Source organism: Elephantulus edwardii, unplaced genomic scaffold (assembly GCF_000299155.1).
Source record: "Elephantulus edwardii isolate Elephantulus edwardi_28Jun2011 unplaced genomic scaffold, EleEdw1.0 scaffold00045, whole genome shotgun sequence".
Taxonomy (NCBI): domain Eukaryota; kingdom Metazoa; phylum Chordata; class Mammalia; order Macroscelidea; family Macroscelididae; genus Elephantulus; species Elephantulus edwardii.
Window position 1 is genome coordinate 2,205,540 of NW_006399795.1, and position 12,063 is coordinate 2,217,602.

General features: G+C 40.7%; 1 protein-coding gene across 1 annotated transcript in view; it reads left to right on the forward strand.

Moving 5' to 3' along the window:
* The window catches only part of MASP2 (mannan-binding lectin serine peptidase 2), a 19,704-nt gene extending 10,830 nt beyond the window's left edge, over positions 1-8,874 (forward strand). Inside the window, exons 8-11 of the mRNA XM_006885900.1 lie at positions 1,782-1,860; positions 6,312-6,449; positions 6,937-7,011; positions 8,117-8,874. Coding sequence (XP_006885962.1) covers positions 1,782-1,860; positions 6,312-6,449; positions 6,937-7,011; positions 8,117-8,874 — 1,050 coding nt within the window. The remainder of the gene's footprint in view (positions 1-1,781; positions 1,861-6,311; positions 6,450-6,936; positions 7,012-8,116) is intronic.
* The last annotated feature ends 3,189 nt before the right edge of the window (positions 8,875-12,063 follow it).

Consider the following 12,063-nt stretch of genomic DNA (forward strand, 5'->3'; position numbering starts at 1 on the left):
GAATTCTTTTTAAAAACTACTTTTGCAGGAGCTCTGGTCCAACAGAAAGATGAGCTTGCTTTCCCTGGTCCACAGTCTCTACAACATTGCCTTGTGTTAAATTAACATTCCTCCCCCAGCCAAACAGTGACCTTTGCATGCAACAACTCATGGGTACGCAAAAAATGAGATGGCCCTTGGAAATAGTATATTCGGCAAAGTTATAAATAGTGATCACTGTTAAGGGAGAGGGAGTATAATTTTAAAAAATGCTTAGCGTGTGGCTTTAAGGGCACAGGTAAGAGATTAACACGTCCTTTTTATGGTCTTCAAAATTGTCACCGAGTCCCAGCGGTAAAAAGTAATAACATTGGAGTGATAGCTAGCTCTGCAATCCAGCATCTTGTGGAGGACAAAACAAAATAAGGGGTGACGGACTCCCCACCTTGTGAAACTTCTTGAGCAGGTTCTTTCCACAACTTTTTGGACTGCAAACCTGTTCACTTTCTGATCGGAAGGATAAAGCTTCTGCCCAAATAATTTTTTTTCTTGTTGTGTACTGCCAAGTCGGATCCAGCCGGCACAGGAAGAGACTGCCCCTCCTGCAGCCTCCTCCAGTGGAGCACCTGGTGGATTTGAACCACACACCTTCGGGGATGCAGGGCAGCTTCTTGACAGTAGGCCACCAGAGCTCCCTTGACTAAAACATCTTTAATGTGGCATTTTAAAGAATAATCTCAGTAAATTAAAAAACTAAATTCCTGTAAAAGCAGTGAAAGCTGGTTGAGTGCACACACACAGGGCTTATGAAAGGATTGAACTGTCTTCCTCCTTTAAAGGCAAAGCTACAAAGACACTGAGATACCTGGGTCCTTGTCTGATCACACTGGCCTCTCCCAAAGATTTCTGTTTTCTTTTAAAATCACAAACCTTTGATACAACAAAATACTGATGGGCTGCCAGGGAAAACTCATGAGCTCTACTATGTTCTATTTTTTTTTTTTATTGACAGAACAAAATATATTTTATTAAAAGAACACCATTTTTTATCTAGCTTTATTTTTGTACCTTCAGTACTTTGCCAACAATTTCCTGCTCCTTAATAAGGCAGGCAGGCAGGCAGGCAGGCAGGCAGGCAGGCAGGCAGGCTTGATCCTGTCACCGACACACCCACCACACTTGGAGCCACCTTAAGCTCTGCTGACCTTTTTTTTTTTTTCCCTTTGACAACCTCATGAGAACTTGAGGTCTCACAGCACCCACTCTTGTCAGCCTGGGCACACATCACATGCAGATTGTGGTGCTTTCCCCAACTTCTTGGTAAACAATTGGTAAAAGTAAACAATTCTACTAGGAGGGGTTCGGGATAGCCTACTTTTGTTAGCAGCTGTCGCAGGACAGCTTACCAAAGGTAGGTCAGATGCTGGACCATTTTGAATGCCTCTACAGTGTCTTCAGAAGCTCTAATATATTATTAAAGTAGGAAGAAAAAAATTATCAAATAGCAGCAAAGTTCTCACAAAATGCTAATGCATATTGGGAAAAGATACTTAACACAGAAGACAGGACCACTGAGGAGCTGTCAGGGGCAAACATGCACATGCGTCCAGGCGCTGGGCTGGGCCAAGCGCTCAAGCGTCAGGTGCCCAGCATGTCACCACCATACACTAAAGCCACCACGGACCATGGATGAACATCACCTCCGGGCGCTTCCATGCCAAATGTGAGGGTAGAACACAGCTTTATGGAGCGGGCTTGATGATGTGAATAGGGAAATGAGCATCTTCTTAATTCCTCCCTAGGGTTACTTACCCCTGAAGTCATTTGTTGCAGTCTGTCAGAAAGACGGATCTTGGGACCAACAGATGCCAGAATGCAGCCGTATGGTCACGTGGTGATGGCAACACCCGTAACTGCTTCCTTCCCTGCTATCCCTCCTTTTCTTTTTCTTTGTTGTGTGCTGTCGATTGCCCCTCCTTCTCCAGCAGAGCATCTGGTAGATTCGAACCGCTATTCCTACTTCTACTGCATTTGTTTGTATGCTTTCATGATTCTATTTATTGGTTTGAATTCCTCGTCTGCCCATTTTCCGGTTTCTAACTCTCCTGTCAGTTTCCTGGACTGTGGTGGCTTTCACGGATGCTGGGAGCTGTGCTACTGGTATTTCAAACACTGTGATGACCCATGGTGAATAGGTTTCAGCTGAGCTTCTAGCAAGCAGGACTGGCTATCCACTCCTAAACTAAGAGGCCTCCAGACCCCTATGAATAGCAGTGGAACATGGTTCACTATTGTACCAGAAAATGAGCCCCTCAGGTGACCTTAATGACAGAGTGACCGCAACAATGGGTTTGAGCGTGGAGACTATGAAGATGGTGCAGGATAGGGCAATGCTTTGATCTACTGGCACAGACAGACAGGGTCGCTACGAGTCAGTTGACATGATGGCACATAACTCAAATGAACGCTTTATCGATGTTGTAGGTGACCTGGAAAAGGTAGTTCCTTTAAGAGTGTGCTATTTAAAAACACACTTTTTCTAAGTAGGAAATACATATTCATTGTAGTAAAGGGGGAACTGCAGACAATTACATTTGAGAATCTAAGAGCTCTGGTGGGATAGTGCTTTAGGTGTTGGGCTGTTGTTGCAAGGTCAGCAGTTTGAACCCACCAGCTGCTCCATGGAAGATAATCTCATAAGATTTAGAGCCTCAGAAGCCTACCTGATGGCCAACCAAGAGCTGGAACGGACTCAGGAGCAATGGAGGATTTTTGTTAACCTGCATTTTCACAATCAGTACTTCGGGGTACATTTGTTAGATTCTAATTCATGGCGAACCCGCGAGGAACTACTCCATAATAGTAGGCCCTGAATCAGATCACCACGCCTGCCTTCGGAGGAACCTCTTGGTGGATTCAAAATATCAACTCTGAGAACTGCCCCATGGGGTTTCCTTGGCTGTGATCTTTAAGAAAGTAGACTGCCAGGTCTTTTCCTTGTGGGTGAAAGCTTGGTGGGTTTGAATCAACTTGCTAGTTCTCCTAACCATCCGCACCACCAGGGCTCCTTAACTGAGGTGTTTATCATACATGTGAATACATACTTTGTATGCAGGGATGAGAGTAATTGTGTACAAACCTATCCACCAAACTAGGGTAAGAGTGTACCATTTGTAGATCAAAGAGCACATATGTTTCTTGCCAAGCCAGAACCTGACTCATGGCTGACCGTGCAGTTGGTTTCTGAGCTGTAAATGATATTTTTAATTTTTCTTGAGGAGTGTTGGTGGATGCAAGCTGCCAAAAGTGGTGCAACTGCCTAACTACAAGTTAGGTGTCACCAACTCAGAAACACTGTGAACCTTGTACTGGCTTCTGTCAGTCACTGTGCCAATTTAACTGAGGGTCTTCCTCTCTCCTCTACCCTTCCCAGCATGACACATTTTCCCAAGGACTGGCCCCTGCTAATAGGCCCCAAGTATGCGAGACCAAGTGTCAACTCCCTGACTTCTAAGGAGCACCCTGAATGTCCTTCCAAGACAGTCCACTAGGACTGACTAGATGGTAATGAGACAAGTAGAGTGCTTTGACAGAATTCACTGATCCTGGCTGGAAGCAGAGCGTACGAGAGGAATGTCTATTTGTGCTTTATTGACTATGCAAAGGCATTTGAATGTGTGGAACACAACAAATTGTGGCTAACATTAAGAATGGGAATCCCAGAACACTTGATTGTGCTCAAGTGAAAGTTCTACCTACACCAGGATGCAGGTGTCTGAACATGAAGACACCAAATGGCTCACAATCAAGAAAGAAGTGCATCAGGGATGTTTCCTTTATGAGAAATGTGGCATCCGATTGGAGGAAGACTTACCAACAACCTGCATTATGCAGATGGCACAACCTTGCTCACTGAAACTGTGGACCTGAAGTGTTTGCTGCAGAAGGTCAAAGACTGCAGCCTTCAATATAGATTGCATTTCAACATCAAGACAAGATTCTCACTACCAGGCCAATTGGCAGCAGCATGATAGATGGAGAAGAGATTGATATTACTGACAATTTCATCAACACTTGGCACTAGCAATAAGGAAATAAAAACATGAGTCAGAATAGGTAAGTCTGCTGTCATAAACGTCTAGCGTGAAGAGCAACAACTTCAGTCTGGAGTCTAAGGTGTGCCTGACCCAAGCCTGGGTCTTCACAATTACTTGCTACGCAGCAGAGTTGAACATAACTAAGGATGACAGAACAATCACCAACACCTTTGAGTTGTGGTGCTGGAGAAGAGTACTGGGCACACCATAAGACTGCCAAAAGAACAGGTTTGTTCTGGAGAAGGCAAAGCCAGGTTGCTCCTTGGAAGGACTCTGAAACTCCAAAGACATACTTTGGGCATGCGTGGAAGAGTAGTGGGTCAATGCAGAAGAGGAAGACCCTGGATAAAATTGACACAGTGACTGTAGCAATGGGGACAGAAGGCATACTAGACAGTGAGACTGACTCAGGATAGGACAGGGTTCTGAGTTCCTGTTCACAGGGTCACTAAGTCGTAGCTGACATCCTAATAACTGAATCACAGGGTCGCTATGAGTCACCTGCCACTCGAGGGCACTTAACAACTCTAAAGTACGAACTAGCCAACACCCTGAGATTTATCACTGCAGTCTTCTTGGGTGGAGCTCATCAATAATTATGAATAATGCTGATGACACAATCTTGCTTGCTGAGTGAAGACTTAAAGCACTTGTTGCAGAAGATCAAGGCATGCAGCCTTTGAAATAGACTGCAAACCTATAGGCATCATGATGGAGGAGAGATTCAAACTGTCAACAACTTCACCTTGCTTGGATCCACATTTAACACCCTAGTCAAGAAATAAGGAGCCACACTGCACTGGGAAAATAAGCAGCAGCATGATGGAGAAGAGTTCAAATCCACTATTAACACCCTTGGTACCAGTAGTCAGGAAATAAGGAGATGCATTGCACTAGCATAAAGTCTGCAGTTAGGGCAATGGAAAATGTGGTTAGGTGGTCTCTCCAACTTACTGGGGAGTAACAATGTCAGTTTGAGGACTAAGGTCCATCTGATTTCAGGCCATAGTCTTTCTGCTCACTTGCTCATGCATCTGATGGTAGGACGGTGAATAAGGACAGAATTGATGTCTTTGAACTACGGTGTTGACAAGCACTGAACATCCCACGGACTGCTGGAGTGCTCTTTGGAAGCAACAATGAGGAGGCCTTGCCTCACATACTTTAGACATGTTGCTAGGAGAGGCTATTCCATGGAGGATATGCTGCTAGGAGGGGACTAGGACTGGCAAAGGAGAGGAAGGCCCTTGACTAGGTGGACATGGTGACTGTGGCAATGGGCTCTAGTACTAGGAAGTAGGGGGCTGGAATCCAGTTTGAAAGTCCTCTGCAGCAGCCAGATACTACAGAGATTTGCAGGCACTTAGTAATAATAGAGCTCTGTTGGCCTAATAAAGTTATGTTACCAAGCTAAAGGTGGGTGATTTTAATCTCAGGCCTGGTTATAATGGACTTTGGTAATTTTTATAAGTGGTATAGCACTGTTCTGTCCATTTGCTGTACAGAGGTAACTTGTGGTTGCTGTGATACTAAGCACTGTGACACTGTCTGTCAAATGTGATAATGGTTACCTTTGGGGGTCAGTGGTAGAACTTCCCGATTAAAACAAACTTGGAAGCAGGAATGTCATCTACTTCAGAAATAGCTTGCCTCCAGAAACTCTATGGTGGAGAAACACTGAAAGTTATACAAGTGTTCAGGTCTTCCGTTCATAGCGTTGCTATAGGAAGTGTGAGGATGGTACAGAACAGGGTTCAGATCTTTTGTTCACAGGGTCACTGAGCTGTACTTGACTCGATGGCACCTAACAACAAAAGATTTTTATTAAGAACAAGCTAAGTCCTTGAATCATCATCTGTGCTTTATTGTCATTTTCCACCTTTAAGGCCCTACAGAGCCATCTTCTATGGATCTAGGTTGTGCCACTGTTTTCTCCTAGGTGATATTCTTCAAGTGTAAAAAAAAAACCCCAAGTGGCTTCAAACTCTCTTCTAGTTTTTCCCATGGCCACCTCCATCTCAAGGTAGCCATTTAGTCAGGTAGGGGAATGAACTCTGAAATCACACCAATTCCCATTTTGAGAGATGTAATAAAATATGCCCATTTCACAGAGGACTATTATGATTTCAAGTTATAGACCTCCCAAGGCAGCCACCTACCTAGGTTAGTCTCCAGATGTTTTACCTGGTCATATCTTAAATGCAACTGATCTCTTCCTGCATGTTTCTTTATTAGTAGTAGACTGTGGCCCTCCAGATGATCTACCCAATGGCTACACTGACTATATCACAGGTCCTGATGTGACCACTTACAAAGCTGTGATTCAGTACAGGTGTAGAGAAAACTTCTACACAATGAAAATGAGTAATAATGGTAAGTATTTCAGAGTTGGAGGTGGGTGGCAGTGGAACATAAGCTCTCACTCTCAAAGCAGCACCATTTTCGGCTAAGGGAAGACAAGTGATTAGAAGGCACTTCTCCCACTGCGAAGGGAACTACTAGAAGTGAAGTGACTTTAATGCCAATTTGCAAGAATCCAAAAACAGATCTTATCGAGTAAATGACTACTACAAACACACAATATATTCCAAATGGTTTAATTTAACAAGTCAAAACCTTATCATTAAGCACTTGAGATCTTGATACATATTCAAGTTATACATCTAAATGGTTTTGCACTTTGCAAGCACACATGGTAATGCAGAGACCGCTATTTATGAAATCATGTAAAATGGTTACTCAGACACCTCTATTTCCCATGGATGCTCAAGAATCAACATTTTTCAAGGGGGTATTCAAGCAAATGACAACCACCTTATACATGCAGTTAAACATTTCTTGCGTTTCCAATGATTTGCAGGTAAATATGTGTGTGAGGCTGATGGATTCTGGAAGAGCGCCAAAGGAGAAAAATCACTCCCAGTCTGTGAGCCTGGTAATGGATACATTTATACAAGAGATTCATAATTGATGGAAAGCAGAACTGGGTAGCAGAGAATAAGAAGAGATTTAGCTGTGGCAGGCAGAAATGTAACTTCAGCACTTGGCTCTTAGACCAAGTTATTATGTCCAAGTAATACGTTCTCATTATCCATTTTTGCATGTAGAGGTTGCTGGGTGCTGACTGTATCAGTCGTTTGATTATTTTTTTAACCTTCTAACTAGGCAGGCATAAAAAATAAATTTTTAACATTATTGTAATCCATTTATAAGCATTAAGTTCTGTTAATTTTTTATTCTCTGTAAAAATGCTAGTAAAACTCAAAGCTAATAACTGTAATTTTCCTAAGCAATTGTTTTCAAGATCTAATTTTTAAACAGTAATGCACTGTGCCTTTTAAATGTACTATAGAATTTTTACACTTGGCTCTAAAGATAAACCACAAATCACAGAAAGATTCTAATATATCCATTATCCTGTGCTCTTTGGCATAGCTTTAATTATCAGTATTTTGACTCACAATTTTAAGTTTCAATACAACTACATATGCTAACAAAAGCAGCATATACGCTACATTAATGAACGTATTTTGATAGCAATAAAGATACAGTAAAACTTAATTTGGAAGACATGACTAGGCCAAAACAACTAATTTCTAGATTATCTGGCTGTTCAAAGGTTAAGATTCTGCAAATCCTATGGCAATGACATCAGTGTCAACATTACCAAAGTTACACAGCAAGTACCTAATTTTACAAACAGGAAACTAAAAGCAACGAAAGGTTTTCACCCCTGCGCATTAGTTGGAAGATAATAATTCTTCCTCACCCTTTCATTAATTTCCTTATCTTTCAGATGAGATTCCTTTAGCAAAACACATTTTAGTTATCTGATGTTTTAAACAGCTAAGGAGTACCAAATTTAACAGGTCTTTGAACTGTGCAGTTATCACTAGTGTCCCTTGCCTGTGGATGTTATCAATTCAACTGATGTAGATTCTGACTGATAGAAAATACATACAACTCCAAAGTGGCTGAAAATTTCAGAAAACCACCACAGGCTTTTATTAAGCCTCTGTTATGTTTCCTTCTTTCTCCAGTTTGCGGTTTATCAGCCCGTACTGTAGGACAACGTATATATGGAGGACAAAGTGCAAAGCCTGGTGACTTCCCTTGGCAAGTGCTGCTATTAGGGGAAACTACAGCAGCAGGTGCACTCTTAGATGATAACTGGATCCTAACAGCTGCTCACGCCATCTATGAGCAAAAGGATGACGCTTCTTCCCTAGACATCAGAATGGGTGCCCTGAAGAGAGTCTCGCCTCATTATACACAAGCCTGGGCAGAAGCCATTTATATACATGAAGGTTACACTCATGGTGCCGATTTCAACAATGATATAGCACTGATTAAACTGAAGGACAAAGTTGTAATCAACAACAACATTATGCCTATTTGTTTGCCAAGAAAAGAAGCAGAATCCTTTATAGGCTCCACTGGAACTGTAGCTGGATGGGGTTTAACACAAAGGGGTTTTCTTGCCAGAAATCTAATGTTTGTTGACATACCAATTGTTGACCACCAAAAATGCACTGCTGCGTATGAAAAGCAGGCCTACCCAGGGGTTAGAGTAACTGATAACATGCTATGTGCTGGCTTAGAAAGTGGGGGAAAGGACAGCTGTAAAGGTGACAGTGGAGGCGCACTGGTGTTTCTAGACAATGAGACACAGAGATGGATTGTGGGAGGAATAGTGTCTTGGGGTTCCATTAACTGTGGGGAAGCTGAGCAGTATGGGGTCTATACAAAAGTCACCAATTACATTCCCTGGATCAAAAACATAATTAGTAAATTTTAACTTGTGTTTTCAATCAGTAGTCTTTCTTTTTAAAAAGACTTGTAAAAGATGTTAGCAGTAGTATTTTAACTAAGAATCAATAGCCTAACACTTACTACTCAGCTCAACCAGACAAAAGCAAAACTCTGATGAGCCTGCCCTTTTATAGCAGCTTTCTGGCCTGCCAGCTTTGTCACTCCTTTCTTTGACTCAAGGGGCTATAAGCCATAACAATAACATGGTGTGTCGGGGGCAGTGCGGTTGGCGCAGGATAGAGCAGGGTTTAGGGCTGTTGTGCATAGGGTCGATATGAGTCGGAAACGACTCGACGGCACATAACAACAACAACAACAATGTAAACCCATGCTTATATTTTCTTTTTTTTTTTCATGCTTATATTTTCATTTAACTACTTCATTACTGGAATAATTTTCACACTGGCCATTTCTATCAACTGTTTGGCTTTGGCCTTTGCTGGCTTTGGGTAGGGACTATTCTCAGTCATGTTAGGCTGCTTTAGTATGCATGATAGCAACACCTGTGCAGAAGTTACCTTTAATCACTTTTTTGGTAAATAAGTCAGAAATACTCATCTTTTAAGTCATGTATTGATTGATTTCTGAAAAATACCAAGAGTCAACTTTTTCACTTAGATCTAGGAATGTAATGCTACAAATTTAGCCTATAAAAAGGTTTATAGCAACTGAGAATAACCTAGATAGGGTTCAAAGTCAGAAGAATGGTTGAATCATCTGTGGCGTATTCTTAAGATGAAATACACTAGAAAGAATAGATAGTAAAAACAGCAATCTGTAGTTTTTCTCTTCCAAAGATGAATGAATTGGGCACACGAAAGTCAACAGACCACATTCCATACAGCTGAGTAACACGCAACTCTGATGCACTATTAAGAGCTATCTAAGCCAGTATACAAAAAAAACGAAGTATAGCTTTCTCCTTACTTTTTCACTCTTATGCTCTGGCTTAAAATTTCATTTTAGTCATCTAGCCTGATCCAAAAATGTTTAAGTTATATTTAGTGAAAGTTTTAATTCTAAATAGCATTTTTAATGGTGTATGTAAAATTTTTTACATTTTAGTCTTTTCAGACTCATTTTTTTAAAAATGTAAACTTCCAGCATTCTTGCCACATATAAAAAATAATTGTTTTTCCAGTAAGACTCCAGACACTAAACTGTGGTGTCAACAAAAATTTTTATTCAACTGCTTCAAAATACTTTTAGAATGAATGCCATTTAGATGACCAGATAAGACTATTAAAACATTTTTCGTTTGGGCAGTTTAAGTACTACTAAAGTTGTTTGTTGTTGGGTTTTGTTATTTTTTAAAAAGGGCAGAATAAAAGACCCATAGCTATGTAGCACCAGAAATAAGCTAATATAAGGCAACAAAGAAAGCCTCTTATGAGTCAATACTAGATTTACACAGGTGTAAATAAGGGATTAAAGCCATGCCATCGATGAGTTAACTTACCCCTGGGTTCCTTGAAGCCTTGGCTGTTAAGTCTTTGGAGGTCCCCGAATACCATGTTAAGTGTTATCATGTTACTGCTGCTGAGTAATAGTGCAAGTGCTAAAATGCAAAATTCAGATGGTACAGGGTTTGGAAATCATGCAGATTTAGATGCAGGAAAAAACAAAAACAAAAACCAAAACACCAAAAACCAAAACCAAACCAACAAACCAAAACCAAACAAAAAACCCCGAACCTAAAATAACTCAAGATCCTTTTACACAGAAATTGAATTAACAATGTGATGATCACAAGTCTAAAGAATGACTTCATTTATGTTTAAAACACAGTACTTGCAAAAGGACAAACCTACTTATCATAACCTAATTAGATGAAGGTATTAAGTATACTACCAACACAAACATTTTACCTAGAAAATAAGCTCAACTCTCTCAGAATTAGTTACAAAGTAAGTACAATAGTCAATGTATTATTACTTTTACAAACTTAACAAAGCACTGTGAGTGTTGTGATTTTATTAACATTACCATATCCCCCCCCTTGGAGGGCAAAGCCCATTTTACTTAACACTTCCACAGACAACCCACTTTATTAGTTCTTAAAGCCATCAGGCAACTTCATGGATTTCAGGAACAAGACAATTTGTGGTTTCTTCTACTTTAGCCCTATGGCAATTAATTCCACTTTTCAAATTCCAAACTAGAAAGATTCTTTCTGTAATTGATATGCTTTGCTACAAAGCATGGGAAATTATTAACACTGTTATGCCCATATTTTTGGAAGGCATGATTTCCCAAAGTAGAGATTTTGTACAAGCCATGGAAATAGAGCATTACTCAAATGCACAGAGGCACCAAGCAAGGAAGAGCCAGAGGGTACTGCTTACCATTTTAGGTGTGGTTACCCAGACTTATTAAAAACCAGATTTAAAAAGAAAGTAAAAATGAACTATCCACTTTGAATAATGCAAGAACCAATAGCAATTAAGTCTGGGTATTAGGTGTCAATGCATGACAGGTGATGATGAATCCATTTAACTTGAGACAACTTTTCAAATAAGTTTATTTGAAGCAAAATAATCTATTGCTAAGAAACTTTATGAAAATTCCATCTCAAAAGGGTCAAAAAAGGGGAATTAACTGCTATGAATTCTTTGCATTCAGAGCTGCAAAACAAAGACACATATTATTTAAATCAGTTTTATTTAAGAATTTCCAACATTGACAACTCTTATAAAAAGCATCCAAGCACAGAACACAGAACTGCAGCAAACAGCATTCTTATGGGGAGCTAACAGACATTAGAACTTCCACCCTTCTTTGAGACACCCTGAGCTCACTGGTGAACTCTGCTTCCAAGTACTCCTGCAAAGCACACCACAAGCTCAGTCCATGTTCTCAACCCATCAGCTTCAGTTCACTTTATCACACTTACATGTCAGTAACAAAAGAGAACACACACCATACAGCATTCACAGCAGTTGACAAAGGGATGGGGGAAATACAAGTGTCGTTTCACTTAACACATTCAACTAATAGAGGTTACCGAAGAACAGATGTGGATGTCCTTTGAATGCAAAAAACATTCGTACATTATTTGCTATCATTGCTCTCCGCACACTCTCTCACCAAAGCCACAGGATTGAGAGACACATCTCGCCAAGTTAAAAAATATCCATTATGCACCACCAAGTCTCTGCACGCGCTCTCTCCTTTT